The sequence below is a fragment of the Bubalus bubalis genome, chromosome 15 (assembly GCF_019923935.1).
Source record: "Bubalus bubalis isolate 160015118507 breed Murrah chromosome 15, NDDB_SH_1, whole genome shotgun sequence".
In the NCBI taxonomy this organism is placed as follows: Eukaryota; Metazoa; Chordata; class Mammalia; order Artiodactyla; family Bovidae; genus Bubalus; species Bubalus bubalis.
This window is the reverse complement of record NC_059171.1, coordinates 20,863,539-20,885,179: the sequence shown is the minus strand read 5'-3', so window position 1 is coordinate 20,885,179 and position 21,641 is coordinate 20,863,539. Positions and strand designations below refer to the sequence as shown.

At 43.6% G+C, this 21,641-nt stretch overlaps 1 protein-coding gene, 1 non-coding gene and 1 pseudogene across 4 annotated transcripts in view; 2 read left to right on the top strand and 1 right to left on the bottom strand.

The window, feature by feature from the left end:
* Positions 1–21,641, bottom strand: part of ATP6V1C1 (ATPase H+ transporting V1 subunit C1) — an 86,035-nt gene that overhangs the window by 25,632 nt on the left and 38,762 nt on the right. For 2 of the 3 annotated variants that reach the window (XM_006041428.4, XM_006041427.4), the window contains one exon: positions 19,774–20,685. The exons of the other annotated variant lie outside the window; for it this stretch is intronic. In XM_006041428.4, coding sequence (XP_006041490.1) covers positions 20,590–20,685 — 96 coding nt within the window. In that variant the 3' untranslated portion in view covers positions 19,774–20,589. Of the gene's footprint in view, positions 1–19,773; positions 20,686–21,641 lie in introns of those variants that run through there. 3 annotated transcript variants of the gene reach the window in all.
* Positions 4,027–4,099, top strand: TRNAS-GGA. Its single transcript has one exon. It is a non-coding gene; the product is annotated as a tRNA-Ser (tRNA).
* On the top strand, positions 4,535–4,932 carry LOC102397115 (annotated as a pseudogene).

Here is a 21,641-nt window from a genome sequence, read left to right as displayed (position 1 = left end):
TCCCCATCTATTTCCCATGAAGTGATGGGACCAGATGCCATGATCTTCGTTTTCTGAATGTTGAGCTTTAAGCCAACTTTTTCACTCTCCTCTTTCACTTTCATCAAGAGGTTTTTGAGTTCCTCTTCACTTTCTGCCATAAGGGTGGTGTCATCTGCATATTTGAGATTATTGATATTTCTCCCGGCAATCTTGATTCCAGTTTGTGCTTCTTCCAGCCCAGCATTTCTCATGATGTATTCTGCATAGTAGTTAAATAAGCAGGGTGACAATATACAGCCTTGATGTACTCCTTTTCCTAATTGGAACCAGTCTATTGTTCCATGTCCAGTTCTAACTGTTGCTTCCTGACCTGCATATAGGTTTCTCAAGAGGCAGATCAGGTGGTCTGGTATTCCCATCTCTTTCAGAATTTTTCACAGTTTATTGTGATCCACACAGTCAAAGGCTTTGGCATTAAGTGAGATTAAAACAAATACCCCAAAACGAGAAACCAAAGGGGAACCCCAGACAAATGGCAGTTACAAAATCAGGAAAATGATAATTAAAATAATGGAATATACACATACACATATATACCCATAAGCAAAGTCAAAACAGTCCAACAAAAATAAAATACAATAGTTTGACCCAGCGAACAAAGGAAATCAAAAATTATATTTACCAGTTAAGAACAAAACTAACTAAAGCATAAGCTGGAAAACAAAACTAAAGCAGGGTGCCAAGTGGGGAATAAAGCAATGAAAACAAAACTAAAAAATATGTTGAGAGGAAAGGAAAGAAAGAATAGATATGCAAAGTTAAACAGAGGTAGATAAAGAAGATTTATATAAATTAAAGATTAACTGCCAGGGGAAGAGAACAGTAGGAAAAGCAAAGAAAGGAACAAATATAGAAAAAATAATAATAGGTTTAAAAATTTTTTTTAAGAAAAGAAAAAAAAAAAAGGAAAAAGTCCAGAACTGCAAAAGTCCAACAGAGAGGCAGAGGTTTATAACAATGATAAAAAATGTGACTGAGGAAAAAAAACACCTCAGAAGCTTAATCAGACTTCATAATGCCAATAAAATCGACAACTACAACAGAGGCAGGGAAAGAAAAAAGAAAAAAAAATCCAAAAGAATCTACAGAACAAGTCAAAACGTAAGAATAATAACCGGTTTTCTTGAGTCACTGCTTCCCAAGTCCTTTCCTTCACTGGGAGTCACAGTCCACCTCACCTCCCTAGGATGTCCTCCAACACTGTGCTGATCTCTGGACCTGCTGTGGGGGCCACTCAGATTCTAATCTGGTTCTACTCCTGTGTGTTCTTGCCTCCAATGTCCACAGCCTTCAGAAGTAGTGCATTTTCTTTTGTGGGAGCTCTCGATGTCCTTTTATATATTCCATAGACACAGAGTCTGCCTAGTTGATCATGTGAATTTAATCTGCAGCTTGTACAGCTGGTGGGAAGGTTTTGGGTCCTCTTCCTTAGCCACGCTGCCCCTGGGTTTCAATTGTGGTTTTATTTCCACCTCTGTAGGTGGGTTGTCCACTAGGGTTTGCTTCAGAAGCTGCCCTGGAGGACTTGAGTTTGCCCCTGTGAGGGCCAGGTGTGGAGGTGGTGCAGCTGCTTGGGTTGCAAGGGTTCTGGCAGCACCAGGTACTCAAGGGGGTTGGCAGCTAGGGCAGCAGGAAATATAGTGCTCTAGAAGGGAATGGGAGAAGGCAATGGCACCCCACTCCAGTACTCTTGCCTGGAAAATCCCATGGGCTTCGAAGCCTGGTAAGGCTGCAGTCCATGGGGTCGCTAGGAGTCGGATACGACTGAGCGACTTCCCTTTCACTTTTCACTTTCATGCATTGGAGAAGGAAATGGCAACCCACTCCAGTGTTATTGCCTGGAGAATCCCAGGGATGGGGAAGCCTGGTGGGCTGCTGTCTATGGGATCACACAGAGTCACACACGACTGAAGCAACTTAGCAGCAGCAGAAGGGAATGGCAACCAGTATTGGCCAATACACTCCAGTATTCTTGCCTGGAGAACCCCCCTGACAGAGGAGCCTGGCAGGCTACAGTCTACAGGGTCACAAAAGTCAGATACAACCGAAGTGACCCTGTGCACATAGACGCAAGCCTTTGCTTGCCTGTGGCGGCTCTGCCCCAGTAAGAATTGAGTGTGAAGGTGGTGCAGCTGCTTGGCTTGCGGGGACCCTGGCAGCGCCAATTGTGCAGGGACACGGACTGCCTGCGCTGCAGGAGTTGTGGCCCTATCAGAGTCTTTTTTGAGCCTCTTGTAGCTGGTGATCAGAAGGTCTCTTTGGCCAGTCTTTCTCTATCTCCGCTTGTTTAGGCACTTAAAAGGGCTCCCTTGCCTGGGTTCCTTTTCTGTTGTTTGGCGCATCAGGCACATAGAGGGGCTCCCCTGGCTGGGGTCCTACTCTGTACATTGGTGCGTCAGGCACTTAAGGGGGCACCCTGGGTGGGGCCCTACTCTGTGGTTCAGTGCATCAGGTGTTTGATGGGCCAGCCTCTCTGTTGTTCAGCTTTTCAGGAGAGAGAGGCTATGGTGATGGCTCCACCCGCTACACGTGACTCAGCAGGATCGCCTTGCTTCCATGGCTGCCTGGCTTTCCTCCACACGCATTTCCCACCACAACGTCCTCCCTCACATCCCCTCGATCCAACTCTCCGCAGTCAACAGCAGCCCTCGCACTGGGATTCCACAATCCCTAAACTCCAGCTCCCAGCCACTCCACCTTTCAGGGGATCTTCGTCCCTGTTCGGGGTGTCTATGACTATGGCAAGGACTGTCTGATTCTCATTCCATTTAGGCTGCAACAGGTCAGTTGTTTCACTCTCAACCTTAAATGTTTCTCCTCTGACTCAGACAATTGCACCCATGTGGGGATCGGACCCCTGCTTCAGTCCCCCCACCCATGGAGGGCAGGTCCGATCCTGCTAACACTCCTGTTTTTCCCCCAGTTCCTTCATCCTACTGAGATTTGTGCGGTTGTATATATTCTTTTCTGCTGATCAGGAACTCCTGTCCCTCTCAGCTGGTGTTCTGCATGCACTTCTGTGTCTGACAGTGTATTCCTAATGTATCCGTGGAGAGAGATGTACTCCACGTCCACCTGCTCCTCCGCCATCTTGTTCTCCTGCACGCCAATATTCTTGCCTGGAGAATCCCACGGACAGAGGAGCCTGGAGGGTTACAGTCCATGGGGTCACAAAGAGTTGGACACGACAGAGCAACTAACACACACATGATTATCCCAGCGCTGTTATGAGGATAAAATGAGATAATGAATGGAAACCACTTAGTGCAAACACTTATTAGACCTTCCATAAATGTTGATAACGATACAGTAAATTTTCAGTAATTATCTCATGCTACATATCTGCAAGTGACGACTCTTGTCTTACCTTTTCTAAGCACCTCTTAGAATGACAGTCCTTAAAGATATCCTTTGTAAAAGATATTTAAGCATGTATCTTAAACTCTACATCCAATAATGTTACCAAAACAAATCTCCTACAATGAAAATGTTGCTTTTATTTTTGACATATGGATAACTGGAGCCCCCTACTGTCAGGGGAGCCCTAACTATCTGATTGTTTTTTGTTTTTTTCCATCCAATTCTCAAAACTCCTAGGAGCCTTCTAGGAGTCCTGAGAAGACTCAGGACAATTGGTTAACCCAAGACAACAGAGGGCTTCCCTTGTGGCTCAGACGGTAAAGAATCAGCCTGCAATGCAGAAAACCCAGGTTCCATTCTTGGATTGGGAGGATGCCCTGGAGAAGGGAATGGCTACCCACTCCAGTATTCTTGCCTGGAAAATCCCATGTACAGAGGAGCCTGGAAGGCTACAGTCCATGGGGTCACAAATAGTCAGACATGACTGAGGGACTAACACACAACAACAGGTCCCACATGGCAAAGAACCTGAGAAAACCAGCCCTCTCCATAACAACAGGAGATGCTCTCCAAGAGCAGGATAAGTTGAGATTTCTTGATGCTTACAGAGTATTCTCAGGGGCTTCCCTGGTGGCTCAGAGGTTAAAGCGTCTGCCTGGAATGCAGGAGACCTGGGTTCGATCCCTGGGTCAGGAAGATCCCCTGGAGAAGGAAATGGCAACCCACTCCAGTACTCTTGCCTGGAGAATCCCATGGAGGGAGGAGTCTGGTAGGCTACAGTCCATGGGGTCACAAAAAGTCAGACAGGACTGAACGACTTTACTTACTATAGAGTATTCTCGAGTCTCTTCCCCAGATAGAAGCCTCCATCCTCCTCACCACCTCCCAAAGAGCTGAGCCCCCTCTCACTGCCCTTCTGAACCCTGGGGATTCTGGTGCATGGAGACTGGCCAGACCCCCATGGCAGGCACCTCATTGTCCCCACTCTGCTCTGCTCTGAGGAAAGGATGGAGCCTGGGAGCCACCCAGCCTCCTCCCCTTTAGAAATCAAAGTCTGAAATAGGCAGTCAAGAGGCTAAGGAAAAAGAAGAGACAGAAGTGACCTGAGAGCATAGTCGCCGCCACCACCACCATGGGCCTTCTCAAGAAACCCAGGAGTGAGATGATCCCAGAGAAGCTGCAGACGCGGGAGGAGGAGAAGGTTAACTCGAGGCCACTCTCCGTGCTCGTGCAGCTGGTCAAGAACAACACCCCGGTGCCCATCAACTGCCGCAACAACAGGAAGCTCCTGGACACTGTGAAGGCCTCCGACGGGCACTGCAACACAGTGCTGGAGACGCGAAGGAGAGGTGGGCTGAGGTTTCCAAGGGTGGCAAGGGCAAGAAGAAGTCCAAGCCAGTCAACAAGGACCGCTACATCTCAAAGATATTCCTGTGCTGGGTCTTCGTGGTCCTGTGAGACCCGCTCATCCCTGACAAGGAGGGGCCTCCTCCCCGCCGTCAGAACCTACCCCTCATTCTTGTTTGTTAAACAACAAACAAAAATACTAAGGAGCACTGATATTCCATTTAAAACTGCAACTCTCCCCCACATCTCCAGCTTTATTCCTCTCCATTGTGTTTATCATCTTCTTACATTCTGTTTTACTTGATTTCTTGGTTGTCTGTTTTCCCCTTCTAGAAAGTAAAATCCTCGAGAGCAGGGATTTCTTTCTTCTTTGCACACTGCTATATCCTAGCACCTAGACCCTGCAACACTGTAGGCTCTGAAAATATTTCTTAAATGGCTGAAGCAAATGAAGAGTATTTATTGGATTTGAAAGTGGCTCTATCTTTTTGACAGATCATAACAGGTCAAAGCTTTAAAATTTCAAATACTGTGAGTTTTACCCATGTCCTCCTTGAAATATTATGAAAGTTTATCACAAGCATCTCTAAAAAGGCTGAAGTTTTAAAATGGATGCAAGGCTTAAAATAGTAAATGATAGTGTTTTCTTTGTTGTTTTTCTTCTATCTGCCTCGTCCCCTCCACCAACACCACTGCCTTCCCCCACCCACCCCTGCCCTCCATTGCAACATACACATATACATCCTCTTGGATTTTGCCCCCCTTAGGCATCTAGACTATTTTGTAAATTTAAAAATACCATGATGGAAGGAGGGAGAAAAGAGTCTGTTTTTAGTTTTAAAAGCTTAGGCCCTGAGAAAATTCAGAGCATAGGAAAATCGTGAGTATGGGTCAGATATTTATACCCTCAGACCAGGAAAAGATTTCCCAGGCTGTTGAGGGCAACCACTTGTTTTCTGTATCTATGACTCTGTTTCTATTTTGTTAATGTTCTTCTTCTTTTTTTTTTTTACTGTTTTTTAAAAATTTAATTTTTGGTTGCTGTCTGCAGGGCTTTCTCTAGTGGTGGTAAGCGGGGGCTACTCTTTGTTGCAAGGCAAGGCCTTCTCATTGCGGTGGCTCCTCTGGCTGTGGAGCGCAGGCTCTACGACACCTGGGCTCAGTAGCTGTAGCACTTGTGGGCTCAGTAGTTGTGGCACAGGAGCTTAGTTGCTCTGTGACACGTGGGATCTTCCCAGATCAGATCATGTCTTTATCCATGTTCCCTGCACTGGCAGGTGGATTCTTGTCCACTGTACCCCGAGGGAAGTCCCTTTTTATTTTTACTATTTTAAAAATATGTATTTATTTATTTGGCTGTGTTGGTTGCAGCATCAGGATCTTGGTTGCAGCTCGTGGGGTTTCCACTGCCGCTCTTGGGCTTTGCTCCAGTTGTGGTGAGCAGGCTCTGGAGCGTGCAAGCTCAGTAGCTGCAGCACGTAGGCCTAGTTGCCCTGGGCATGTGGGATCTTAGTTCCCCAGCAGGGGATCTAACCCATGTCCCCTGCATTGGAAGGCAGATTCTTTACCACTGTAAACAAAACAGGAGGTCCCTGTTTTGTTTCTTAGATTCCACATGTTAGTGAGACCATACAGAACTTACTTCAGTTGGCATAATACCCTCTAGATTCATCCACTGTATCACAAATGGCAAGATTTCATTCTTTTTATGGCTAGATAATATTCCATTGTGTGTGTATGTATATGCATATACACAGTGGAATATTCTTCTTTATTCCTTTGTTGATGGCCACTGAGGTGGTAATGTGATGTTTTACAAAAACAACACAGATATGTGGGATTATGGATTATTTTGTGTGTTCCCTTTTGTGAACAAAAGGGATGACAGATTTAAATCAATTTGGCTCCAGGCATACTGGAACAAGATTTTGTTAGTGCCTCATTCTCCCCCTAACACTGAGGCTCTTCCAGGCCCAGTTACAAGTCTTGCACTACAGTAGATGTAGCCACAACTAATATAGCTTCCAAAGAGGACAAGTCAAGTGAGCCCCCTGGGATCAGGAAAAGCAGCAGGAGGAGGGGCAGTGAAGTCTCCTTGTTTAAATGCATGTCATGTGTGTTCAGCTCAGATATTTCTCTTATTAAGCTCATATTCTATGTGATTAATACCATTTATAAGGTTTCATAGATACATATCCCTATAATGTTACACAACAAATTGTGTGGCTACCCTAGACACAACTTCAAAAAATTCACCTTCTGAATTATTCCTTCTATATGACTTCCTGATCCTTTATTGACAGACCTACAACCCTCATGATTTTAAGTGTCTCTTGCTGATATTTTGCAATAGGAAATCTAGGCTTAAAGAAATTTCTGCCAGGTCATTTATTATTAATGGTGACTATTTCCCTCATTGGAGAAGGCAATGGCACCCCACTCCAGTACTCTTGCCTGGAAAATCCCATGGATGGAGGAATCTGGTAGGCTGCAGTCCATGGGGTCGCTAAAAGTCAGACACAACTGAACGACTTCTCTTTCACTTTTCACTTTCCTGCATTGGAGAAGGAAATGGCAACCCACTCCAGTGTTCTTGCCTGGAGAATCCCAGGGACGGGGGAGCCTGGTGGGCTGCCATCTATGGGGTCACACAGAGTTGGACACGACTGAAGTGACTTAGCATTAGCATTAGCATTTCCCTCATTAAGTTACAAAGGAATGAGGTACTTTAGAACCCAGAAGAAGCCTCCTGAACCTCACTTGGCGAGATTGTGTGATATGTAGGCTACTCATAGGCTAAGGAGGAGAAGGCAATGGCACCCCACTCCAGTACTCTTGCCTCGAAAATCCCATGGATGGAGGAAACTGGTAGGCTGCAGTCCATGGGGTCGCTAAGAGTCGGACACAACTGAGCAACTTCACTTTCACTTTTCACTTTCATGCATTGGAGAAGGAAATGGCAACCCACTCCAGTGTTCTTGCCTGGAGAATCCCAGGGGCGGGGGAGCCTGGTGGGCTGCCGTCTATGGGGTCGCACAGAGTCGGACACGACTGAATTGACTTGCAAGCAGCAGCAGCATAGGCTAAGGACTTGAGGTTTATTGTATGTGTGATGGAGACACATGAAGATGCCCAAGGAGAAAGTGATCTCTGCGTTTTAAACCCTGCTTCTCAGAAGCTACTTTTGTAGCAGTATGAGCAAGGGTTGGAGCACCAAGACTGTGTGAGCAGGAAGTGGGCAGCTGCAGTGATATGAGGTAGAGATTATCAGGCCCATAGAGAGAGCTATTATTTGCTGAGTGCCCCATCTGTGTCAGAGAAAAGAGCTCAGTGTTTCTCACTGCTAGTCTCCACAATAACCTTGTGAAGCAGTTCTTAACTTCTTTTCACAGATCAGAGAAATGGAGACTTAGAGAGGTTCATTACGTTGCCTAAGTTCACACAGCTAAGAAATGTTTGTTGTGGTTGTTCCAGTGGCTGCTGCTGCTGCTGCTAAGTCGCTTCAGTTGTGTCCGACTTTGTGCGACTCAATGGACGGCAGCCCACCAGGCTCCCCCGTCCCTGGGATTCTCCAGGCAAGAACACTGGAGTGGATTGCCATTTCCTTCTCCAATGCATGAAAGTGAAAAGTGAAAGTGAAGTCGCTCAGTTGTGTCCGACTCTAAGCAACCCCATGGACTGCAGCTCCTCCGTCCATGGGATTTTCCAGGCAAGAGTACTGGAGTGGGGTACCATTGCCTTCTCCGTTCCAGTGGCTGCTGCTGCTAAGTCACTTCAGTCGTGTCCGACTCTGTGCGACCCCATAGACAGCAGCCCACCAGGCTCCCCCGTCCCTGGGATTCTCCAGGCAAGAACACTGGAGTGGGTTGCCATTTCCTTCTCCAATGCATGAAAGTGAAAAGTGAAAGTGAAGTCGCTCAGTCGTGTCCGACTCTTCGCAACCCCATGGACTGCAGCCCACCAGGCTCCTCCGTCCATGGGATTTTCCAGGCAAGAGTGCTGGAGTGGGGTGCCATGTTCCAGTGGCTAGGTGCTACTAAACATTCTTCAAGGAAGAGGATAGCCCCACTCAACAGAGAACTGCTACATCTCAAATGCCAAAAGTGCCTCTTTCACGAAATACTGGAGACAATCTTAAAGGACATCTCCCTGCCAGACTGGAGAGAAGTGGGAATGAGAGACGGAATTTCAGAAATAGATGATTCAGAATCTATGAGATGTATTTTGTTATTCAGTTGCCAAGTCGTGTCCAGCTCTTTGCGACCCCATGGATTGCAGCACACCAGGCTTCCCTATTCCTATCTCCCACAGTTTGCCAAAGTTCATGTCCATTGAATCGGTAACGCCATCCAACCATCTCGAATGACACTAAGAAGAGCTCACAAAGAGAGAACATTCTGAAAAACCAGCGAAGTCAGCATCAAAGTGTGGTTTCTGGAACACCTGGAATCCATCAGCATCACCTGGAATTCATTAGATGCCAAACCTTAGACCCCATCCTAGACCTGCGGAGTCAGAAGCTCTGGGTTGGGGCCAACAACCTGTGACCTAATAAGCCCTCCAGGTGATTCTGATGCACAACCAATTGAGAGAACCATCGAGGGAAGGGCTGGGCAGAAAATGAGGAAAAGAGTGCAAGAAAAGAGAAATGAGAGTTTCTGGAAGAAGTGGTCAATGGAGACAAATGCTGTGGACTCAAGCAGAGTAGCCACTACATCTGATGAAACAGGATGTTCTTGATGACTTTGCCAGGAATAGTTTTCCATGGTTGGGCAGACTGAGGGCTTATCTGGAATAATAATAATAAAATGGAGAGTAAAAGAAAAAGGAGAGACCGCTAGTAGCTTTAGAAGGACATAGGGTTGAGGGAGAGTTTTTTGTAAAGAGGACAGAATTATGCTTATATAAGACAAAGGTGAAAAATAAACAAGAAAAAAAAATTAGAAGCTCAAAGTGACCGGACAGTAAGATCGAGCCGAGTGTTATAGGTAGCAGGGGCAGGGAGATACTGGTTGAAACAGGACATACCTTTCCAGAAATGGGAAGGACAAAGGCAGGGAGAAGTCCAGAGGTGTTGAAAAAGCAAGGACGTTTAACACTTAGCATGATGCCTCCCACCCAGCAGGCTCTTGGGACTAAGGAGGCCACTAAGTCGAAATTAAATTTCAGCTTGACTGTTCAGTGGCCATGTGGCCTTAGGCAGAGCAATGGACCTGAGTCTCGGTTTTGCCCATCTGTGAAAGGACAGGCCAGATCTTAAGCAGAGCTCAAAGGGGCAGGAGCTGGGAAGCAACCTTGGAAAATGAGAAGATCTGGAACAATTCCTGTGAGGAATGGGAGACAGAGACCAGTAAAAAGAGCAAGTACGCAACCTGGTAAAGGGTACATAAGGAGCTTGTGAAACCAGAATGGTACAAAACTTAAAAATAATGTTCCAGCTCTGGACTGACATTCCAGTCCTTCTTATTTTGGTTCAACTTCTGTATACATCAAACAACAAATAACCCCAAACCCAGGATTGTGTGGTTACTGAGAAAGGAAGAGCTGCTTATAGCGGATTAATTTTATGTATCATCTTGACTGGATCACTGGGTACCCAGATGATAGTCAAACTTTATTCTGAGAGTTTCTGTGTGGGTGTGTTTGGATGAGATTAATATTTAAATGGATGGACCCAGGTAAGGCAGACTGCCCTCCCTGATGTGAGTGGGCCTCATCCAATCAGTTGAAGACCTGAATAAAACAAAAGGCTGACCTCCCACAAGTCAGAGAGAGTTCTCCCGCCTGATGGCCTTAGAGCTTGGACATTAGTTTTTCCTCATTCTACTGCAGCGTCTGGCCTTCAGACTCAAACTACGACATCAGCTCTGGCGATCTGGGACTTTCCAGCCTCCATATCTGTGTGAGCCAATTCATTATAAAAAAATCTCCTCTCAGAGTTTCCTATTGGTTCTGTTTCTCTGGAGAATCCCCCCAACTACTCTACTGTCTCCCTGCATGATTTTACCATTCATCCCCCTCACTTTTGGAGAGGATTTGAAAGGGCTGCTTAGCATCATGAAATTTCAGGCGAGCCTTTCAACATGCAAACTGTTCCTTACAGGAGCAAAAGCAGGCTCATTGGAAAGGGGTTCTGAAATGAAGCGAGAATAAGGGAAAACAGAATAAACAGAAGAATTACCAAGGTAAAACCATCAAAAGAGAACCAGAATGTTAAAAGATTGTGACCAAACAAAATAAGGCATGAAAGATACGCAAAGTTATCAAAGAAGGAGAAAAAAAAAAGGAAAAATGGAGAAGTCTTGATAAATGTTATTGGGCCTCACAATTTCAATGTGGGATTTGATGAGTTTGGGGAGACTAAACTGGAGAGTTAACTTTTCCAGGGAGGAGTAACTGAAGCTGTGTGTCTGAGTTTGAAGATAAGAGCCTTCCAAATCATTTATTTTAGAAAAGGAATTCTGAGGCAAGGGCAAACAGCCAATTAAAATCTGTAGCACTTTGGGAAAAGCTCACACTTCCCTTCAACTCAAGTACCTAATTAGACGGCCCCATTCCAGAACTAACACTAGCAATTCTCAAGCAATCAATTCCTTGTTCCCAATGGTCACACCTCTCTGAAGTTGCAGTACTTCCTGAAAGAGTTAGGAATGCAATATTAGCTGAGCCAGATGAATACTTTAAATGACTTAAGAGGCAGAGGCAAGATAGAGGTTAGAGTAGCAACCATTTATATGATAGATTTATTTATTTTAAAAAAATATTTATTTTCTTGGCTGTGCTGGCTCTTAGTTGCAGCATGTGGGATCTTAGTTCTTTGACTAGGGATCGAACCCCAGGCCCCCTGCATTGGGAAAGTGGAGTCTTAGCCACTGGACCACCAGAGAAGTCACTCTGATAGATTTCTATATTAAGTTAAAGAATAGAGGTCATAGCTGCTTGTTTCCCAGCAAAAGGGCATAATGGATTGAAGCAAAAAGACAACTTGCCCCCGTCATGAATGTGCAAGTGAGACATACATATTGGGAAAATGGGAAGGAAACCAGTGTCCTCCACCCCCACGAGCCCTGTTGTCATATGTTGGCTATTGTCAAAGAGCTGCCATACCATGAGTTAGCTGGGTATGTATGTATCCAATAGGGTCTAAACTGCCAAGTAATTTTATAAACACATGATGACTAGGAGTTTGAAGAAATAGGGGCAGAAATTCATAGTAAAGTTCACAAATTACTAAACTCTGCCTGGATCTCTATGGACATTTGCAGGATACCATTGAGTCTGTTCGCAAAGCACTCTTAAAGAGTGATGGGGTGGACAGCTTTGGGGTGCAAAGTCCAACATACTTCCTGGCATAGAAAGTTCTCAATAAATCCAGGTACTGGATGAACCCAGCACTGGCCATAAATGTGACAAACACGTGAGTAAGAGCCCTGCTGGGGATTCTTGAAACATGTCAATCAGACCCTACGGTGGATTCCCTTTGCTATGAGAACTCAATCTAGGTTCTCTGCCGTGGGCTGTAAGACCCTACCGGCTTCAAACTGTTGACACCCCTCTAGGTCAGAAGCTGTGCTGACCTTGCTATTCGAACCCTCTGAGTGCCTTCCCTGCCTGGGCCTTTGCATCTGCTGTTCCTCCAGCCAGGGATGGTCTTCCCCTAGTTCTATGCAGGCCCAGCGTCTTCTAGGGCAAGTCACCACCCTATTTAAAGCAGCTCTCTTCACCCCTTCTCAGCCCAGGTCACTCTCTTATCACCTCACAGGGTCAGAGGTGCAAGGCTGTACTTGATGTGTTTGTTGTCGCCCCACCACCAACAGATCAGCTCCAGGTGGGCAGGGTCCTTCTCCAGACTGCTTCAACACAGCCAGGTTTTCACAACTAGTCAACATTTGCTGAAGGAAATGGATTCTGCCCTCAGGGAACTCATAATGTGTACCTTCAGGGAAGGGTTGTCCAGTGAAAGAATGTGAAGTCACTCAGTGGTATCCTGACTCTTTGTGACCCCATGGACTGTAGCCTGCCAGGCTCCTCTGTCCATGGGATTTTTCAGGCAAGAATACTGGAGGGGGTTGCCATTTCCTTCTCCAGGGGATCTTCCCAACCCAGGGATCGAACCCAGGTCTCTGGCATTGTAGGCAGACTCTTTACTGTCTGAGCGACCAGGGAATCCCCTGGTGAATGAACGAACTAGAGATATTCTCTATAGAGAGTGTATCTATATTCTCCATAGAGAGTGTAGAGGAGTGTCAGTGACATGTACCAAAGCAGCAGAGACCATCAGACCAGTTAATCCTCACATAGCTTATTTCTCAGACATTGCTGGAAAGGAGTGCTGACTGTTGTCATGACAACTGGCAATAGCAGAGTTCCCTGAAACAGATGTGTGACGACCTGGTAGTGGGGGAGGGGTCGGCAGCCTGCTGCAGCTAAGTCCAACTGCAAGATGAGTGGAACAAAGGAAAACACGAAAATAAAGACACTGACAGAAAAGGCCATTAAACCTTGGAATAAATAGCATGAGTACTGAAAGGAGTAAAACCTTGAAGTGTAAAACTCTCCATCTTTTATAAAGGGGAATTCAAATTAATTTTTTATCTACATTGATATAAATATATGAGAAAAGAATTGAGGGAATTTGTATGTAATTTGAAAATTTAAAAACCTGGCAGGCTTTTAAAATTTAGAAATAATAAATATATATTAGAAAAAATATATATATTTATTTATATATAAATAAATATATCTTTTATTTATATATAAATAAATATAGATCATAAAATTTATCCTTTTAAAATGTCCAATTCAGTGTGCTGTGCTGTGCTTAGTCCCTCAGTCATGTCTGACTCTCGCGACCTCATTGACTGCCGGCCAGGCTCCTTTACCCATGGAATTCTCCATGTCAGAATACTGGAGTGGGTTGCCATTCCCTTCAGGGAATCTTCCCAACCCAGGGATTGAACCCAGGTCTCCCACATTGCAGGCCGATCCTTTACCATCTGAGCCACCACATCAGTGGGTTTTGATATATTCACAAAGCTATGCAACTATCACCATTATCTAATCTCAGACTATTTTTATCACTCCTAAAAGAATTGGATAAAATTAGTAGTCACTCCCAAATCCCTCCCTCTTCCTGGTCTCTACCAACCATCAGTCTTTCTGGATCTTTGGCTTTGCCTATTCCTGACATTTCATATAAATGGAATCATACAAATATATGACCTTTTATGTCTGGCTTCCTTCACTTGGCATAATGTTTTCAAGAGTCATCCATGTTGTGGATTGGAACTTCATTCCTTTTTATGGCTGAGTAATATTCCATTGTGTGGCTATACCACAGTTTATTCACTCATCCATCATAAGTTGCTGGGCACATGTGTTGTGTCCACTTTTTGGCTATTATAAATGATGTTGCTATGAACTTTCATGTACAGGCTTTGTAAGGATATATGTTTACAATTCTCTGGGGATTATGCCTTGGAATAGAATTTCCAGTCATATGATCCTGGTGAGTTTTTAATGGGGGAATTTGCCTTCAAACTATATATAGCTAGAGAAAAACTGATTTCAATTCACATGAGATGTAGAAGAGACAAGAAAGAAACATCAGGTAACATAAAAAATAATACTAACAATAAAAACAGCAGCTAACAAGTTAAACCCCTCCTCTGCGCCATGTGCCTTACTAGGAGTTGGTACACACCATGAGGTTTAATTCTCACAATAATCCTAGAGTGTTGTTATAATTATCCCTCTTCTGCAGGTAAAGAAATGGGTTCAGACCCCAGGATGTCAGGCTGCTCAAGATCACACAAGAAGAGAGCACACACATCTGAACGTGGCAGGGATGTCCAGCTCCAAGAGGCCAGCAGAGACCACAGACCGCTGGGGCATTCCTCACCAGCACCCATGGCCTAAATTCCCATCAGAGAGACTCTGGTCAAGTTGAAAACAAACATAAAACAATAATAAAATAATATTCTGCTTTCAGAACCCACACCGAGAAGCTAAATTAAAAAGAAGGAAAGCATCCATTTTGCACAAAGGGACATTGTTCCTGGGTAAGTGAGCTCTTTCGACCTGTGAGCAGACATTCCTCCAGCAGCAGTGCTCGGGCGCACTGAGGCTGAGCAAGGGTGGAGACAAGGCTGGCTAGGAGGCTGTCAAGAGAGCAGGGCCAGGGTGGAGAAGGGGAGGAGGAACCCCAAACGCTGGAGTGCCTGGATCAAAGGGCGAGACAAGGAACAGAGAGCAGAGGTGGGTGTGAGAGGCTGGGGTAAGGGGGTGTGGAGGTTTGAGTTTGGATGTCCCTCTTTCCTCCCTTAGCCAGTTATCCTGCCACTGGGTTCAAGAAGGAGGCAAAATCTGTGACAACACATCCCTGGTGAAAACCACCCGCACACAAGGTAGATGTCTGTGTACATAACTTGCCTCTTTCCAAGGCCACCCTGTAAACTGCTAGACTTCTTGCTGAAGACCTGAGCTGTTCACTTTTATGAACCTCTTAAATCCCTCAAAGAGTCAAGAGACAAATAATGTCCTTCAAGAACATGTACTGAACGTCCCCTTAAAATCTCCCTCCAGAGCCTGGCATGGCAGCCGCTCTGCACACAATGAGTGCTAAGTGAGCGCTGACTGACAGGAGAAATTACATTCCCTTTAGAGCCACCCAGCTGTGTTTTCAATTCCGCTGATTCAATATTTCCCATCAGAAACAGCTTTTGGTCTTTCAATATTGCAACTGGTTTACCCTCGTGCGCAGAAAGGCACAAAGTATACGTAGCTGTCTTTTGTGATCAAAGAGAAAGCTGTCTCGTGTAGCAATCTGAGGCCCATCAACAATGACCCAGAAAGCTAGCCTTTGCTCTCCTGGGAAATCAAGTCTGGCAATCAGAGTGAAAAGAAGCTGGGCTGGCTCTGCCAGTTAAGAGACAAAGAGAGCCACCAGACACACAGCATGTTAGAACAAAAAGGGCAGAACAGCTCATTGCTCCGGTGTCCAGCCTGACACAGTGCGCTAGCCACTATCACCTGAAGCTGTCCACGTTAACTAAGTTCAAATAAGATTACAAGGGCAGTCCCTCAGTCACCCCAGCCACACTTTAAGTGACCTGTGGCCACCTGTGATAGAGGACCACACTGGGTAGCAGAGACACAGAATGTCCATCACCATAGGAAAATCTCTTGGATAGTGCCGAACCAGACCAACCATGTGGTCAGATCTGGAAAAAAAAAAAAAAGGAAAAAAATAGACACAGATGTATAGAACAGTCTTTTGGACTCTGTGGGAGAGGGCGAGGGTGGGATGGTTTGGGAGAATGACATGTATAATATCACACGTGAAACGAATCACCAGTCCAGGTTTGATGCAGGATACAGGATGCTCGGGGCTGGTGCACTGGGATGACCCAGAGGGATGGTACAGGGAGGGAGGTGGGAGGGGGGGTTCAGGATGGGGAACACATGTACACCCGTGGCGGATTCATGTTGATGTATGGCAAAACCAATACAATATTGTAAAGTAATTAGCCTCCAATTAAAATAAATAAATTTATATTAAAAAAATAAAAACAAACAAAAAAAAATTAGTCTATTCTGTACCCACTGACAGAAATAACAGGTTGACTTTTTTGGACCGATATCCTTAACTGTTTTCAGACTTTGGACTTCACAGATCAGTAAAATACCTCTTTCTTATTTGGGGTTGCCAAGTTTATACTTTGTCAAGTAAGGCTGCCACCAGATGACTCTAAGGCCCACCAAGGCAGGCACTGTGCCTTTTTACTGCCCAGCATCATTTAGGCATATGCCCTGTACCTAAAACAATGCCTGGTGCCTGGTATGTGCTCAGTAACTGTCTGCTAAGTAAGTGATTACACAGGCACACACTGACATCCTTATTTTTTTCATGTTTTTGGTGAAAACTCTGTCACTGGCTGGCACCGGAAAGGTGTCTGGGTTCTACACACACACACCACACACACACACACACACACAAGGCTGGATTAAGTAACAAAATGAATATGAGTCATCTAACATTTTCTGAGAACTTTACATGAATAAATACTTGTAACAAAATATAACAAATCAGAATGGGCTTCTCTAAACTGTATTTCACAACTAACCTGAGGGGCAGTGAAGGGGAGCGGGGAGAGACTGTTAGCTTTTCAACGGCACCAGAGTGCCCTCTTGTGGGAAAATAGAGTACTTGTGTGGTCTCAACTTTTAAAAAACATGATGTTTCTAGTAACACATTAAAACCTGTACTGACAAGTAATTATTCTGAGAATCAGCCCAAATATGTATACCGGTCACTATAAAATCTGGCCAGTTGTGTTGGTGAAAAAAATAATTAAGAAAGATTTGTCACAGAACTATTCAACGAGGTCATCTACATACCTAGGAAATAGTGAGACCCATTAGAACTGCTTTTTAGGTCTGACATTCTGGTTTGTTTATCCTCTAGTTAAAAAAAGAAAACTACCACTGCCAGGTTTAAGGCAGTGTTGTACATACTGTTTGCTCCACTTTTGGGCAAACATCAACAAAAATTTTTGCTGTATCCAATTTATTTTTCACTTTTGATATCATTTTTTTTGTTTATAGAAACTATTCTTTGAAGCTCTGTTATGGCTGTACTTTCACACTTTATAAGTAGTGATAAACCATACCCACAGTGGATTTTCCATTAAAAGACTAAAAATGGGACTTTGATCATTTTAGCTGATTTTTGCAAATTTCAGCTTGATACTCTGTGGCCTTGCAAGGGCAATGGACACCGACGCTGGTCAGTTTTGGCCAAGGCAGAGATTTCTGCTTCTCCTGATCCATGTAGATGCAGAATGCTGGTCTGGCTGACAGGTAGGAAAAGCTGACTTATCCATGATGATCCTATTAAGTGTGGTCTGTGTGAAATAGAGAAGAATCACTATCTGAATGAGACCTCAAGAAGCTCACAAATTTTTAAGTCAACAACCCCCTCTGGGTGGAGGGGTTCAGAAGATGAATCTTTAAAAAGCAGTCTCAGATTGCAATTGGCTGACACTAGCATCTGAGCCTCTTGTGTGCTTGTAGGTAATTCCTCAGACGTACTCCTTAGACTGTTAACCACAGCTCTAGAGAATTTAGCAATGAATTTGCATTTTTGTTAAATTCTGCAGGTAAAGAACCACTGTGGACATAATCAAGTTCAATTCTGAGCAACTGTTAGGAAATGTCGCTTGTGTGTGCTGCCTGCCTTTTGCTTTGTTGTAAACCTTCTTCTTCTTGTTATTTTGACCGTTCTTGCATGAAGGTTGCTGTCCTGTTTCCCCTCAGTTTCATTTTTTTAATCTAGCTAAACAATCCCAGGGGTATTCTCTACTGCTAATCACTTCCATGGTTTTATTCTGTTTCCTTTTTCCACTCACAAGTCACTGGACTCGGATCTAAGAATATTCTATGGGTTAATCTGCCAGTAAATAAAATAGTTCTGATGTGTCGTATTTCCCTTTTTTAAAAAGGCCAGAATTACATTCATATATTAAAATAAAGCTATCCGTGCTAGCAAAATAAAGACCATAAAAAACTTTACAATACTGAAATGGGTAAACTTCAATTTAGAGACAAGAACTAAATTAGAGCAGTTTTCAACAAATTTCCTCTGGAATACTGTTACAGACTTTCTAGGAGAAACCATCCTTTACTAATGTTAACAGGAAACAATAACCACATTTCTTCTAAAGGCCAGCAAGGTTTTCATTATAAGCTGTTCCACAGTATTTGTGTATACCATGTTTAACCTTGTGTGTGCATGCTAAGTCGTTTCAGTTGTGTCCAGCGCTTTGCGACATTATGGACCGCAGCCCGCCAGGCTCCTCTGTGAATGGGATTCTCCAGGCATGAACACTGGAGTGGGCTGCCATGCCCTCCTCCAGATCTTCCTAACCCAGGGGCAGAACCCAAGTCAGTATCTCCTGCGTTGGCAGATGGGTTCTGTACCACTAGCGCCGCCCGGGAAGCCATTTTAACCTTGTGTACATGTTAATTTCCAACATTTGGGGCTATTTAAAGTGAGAGCAAAGAACAGTTCACATCTGCTGAGTATCTGTTACATACACAATATTACTTTAAAGGTACTACTTGATACATGCTCATTCAGAAAGCTCCACCCAGAACACACAGTGTCTGCTTAAGGGTGACTCTAGCAAGTAGGAAAATCTTCCAGGCTGAATAACTAGCACAGAACACCTGAGCACATCGTCCAAATGTTCTGGGCCAAAGAGTGACACAGCTCATTATCTGATGACCCACACTCCATGCCTTTTCCACATCACTGTCTATCTTGAAAAGAGATTATGGAATGTGCTTGCCTCAGTCATTCAGCGCCTACTAGAGACTGGGGGCATAGGAGGAAGAGAAAGAGCCAAGCGGTCAGAAATCTTAGGCTCTGAAGAGTCGGACACGACTGAGTGACCAAACAACAACGAACACTAGGTAACCAAAAGAGTGAGTGAGAGTATGTGTGGTATGATCCTATTTCTATTTAAAAATAAACTGTGTGTGGATAATGTATGTTATAGAGATATAGGAGAAAACCAGAAAAACGATGTAAAAACTTCCTAGCAAAGAAGAAATTGAGGGGGCTGGAGGGGTGGCCTCATGTTTTACTTTATAGAAGTCTGGATTTGTTTGAAGTTAACCATTACTTCTGACTTAACAATATACAATTTTGAAACCAAACGGATTTAGGAGGCTAATTTTCTAGGTGGAATATGATTGTTTAGAAATGCCCTTAAAATGTAAAAACCTCTTTCATTTACAAGCCTGTGAGGCCATGATAAAGGGAGCACTGCCACAAAACCTGATTTCAAAAGCTCACTCAGGACATTACCCTAAGTCTTATTCCAGAGATCTATAAGGTTAGCCATGCCTCTTTTCAAACTGTATCAAAAATAACATAGATGTCAAGATGAGGGAAAAATTAACAATCTTAAAAAACAAACATAAAATAAGGACTTAAGACAAAAGAGACGACTAAAGCAGCAGAGTTCTACTAAACTTTATTCAAAACTGACCCTACTTCCTACTTGAGATACCCCAAAGTCTAGTGTGCAAATATAAATACCCATCACATGTTCAAAAATAATCTTCCAATTGGTGCTCTGACCCAGATTTGGCACACTTGAATCACCATGCAAGTCAGCCACGATGGTCACCTCTTGGTATATATAGCAAAACCCTGAAATGGCACAGGGAGTAGCCATGACACCATTTATTAAGCTCTCACTGAACTGTACTCTTGGAAGTTACACACACCACAACCCACCTTTGCACAGGTAATTTTATTCTCTCCTGTGGGTGTCAACAGTGCTCAGAGATTGTAATTTGAAACATTCAGAAAGCACATACCTGAATATTGTCACATTTCTTTACATCACGATTCAGTAACTATTAAACAATTATGTCTACTAAATACAGTGAACAAAATGGCATAACTGTTTACACCATTCCCTTGTAAACAAGGCTTTTGTCACAATAGTAACAAATGGAATTAATGCATACCACAATATGGATGAGGAAAGACCTTCTTTTTAAATAAACCACTCAGTTCATAAATAAACTCTGATTTTTTTTTAAGTACACATTTACAGACCTGATCAATAAAAAGAAACAAGACATATAGTTTCCTTTTAAAAAGAAAATGTTGCAAAATGGACCTCTAGGAGAGAAGGCGCCTAGGAGAGGAGGTGAGAAGCAAGCAAGGGGTAAAAGAGAGTTAAAAGTGCGGCCCCACTGCAGCCTATGTCTGTTAGCAAACACCGACACGACACAAGGACAGGGCTGTCTGGAGGGCTCATTTTACTTGAATTCCAGCAAGTTGCAATCGATCTTATAGTACACATAGGGGTAGTATTCCTGTTGACTCAGGTTTAAGCCTGGAATATCCATAGGAGCCTACGGAAAAGTCAGATGATTATTTAACTAAGTACTTAGAGAAATGAAAAAAGAAAAAGAAAAAGAAGATTACCATTCACAGGCTACCTTGGAGATAGCAGATTCTGATCCAGACCACCGCAATTAAGCAAGTGTTACCATAAGCCAAGTCACATGAATTTTTTGGTTTCCCATTGCGTATTAATGGTATGTTTACACTTACTATAGTCTACTAACTGTGCAATGGCCTTTTGTCTTAATAAACAATGTACCCATCTTAATTTAAAAATACTTGACTGCTAAAAACTGAGAACCATCATCTGACAATGCACGGTTGCCACAAACCTTCAATTTGTTAAAAAAATGCAGTTTTGCAAAGTTCAATAAAATGAAGCACAATGAAATGAGGTATGCCTGTACCTTCTTAATGAACTGGGCTAAGTTTATACATTTTTCCTAATTTATTCTGAGTTTGACATTGTTACCTCCATTTTGCAATAAGGAAACAATCTCAGAAAGGCTGACCTACCCTGGGAAACAGAGCAAGTGAGTAGTAATGCCAGATTCAAGTACTCTGCCCTCAAAGGCTGTGTGGGTTTAACCATGACTCCACCGTCCTTTTCTATGCATACTGTATAAAATTACTTTTTTAGTCTCAGGCTTGGGGTATTGAGTTTATGAGACACAAGGCTTATAAAATGATGGATAAAAATAAACCAACTGTGATTTTTACTGATACCACTTACTATGTATGCATGTTATAAGAATTTACTGGTATGAAATTATGCATCAGTTAGACTTTACATATTATCAACAATTCCATGAAAATTTAGAGTCATTTCCTGCATTTTCTTCCATTAAAAAAACCTTGATTTTTCTCCTATGGGTTCTAACTAATGCACATGTGAAATACTGCCATTCTAAACTAGAGGAAAAATATCAGCAAGCTATTTGAAACAAAAAATATAAAAGCCTGC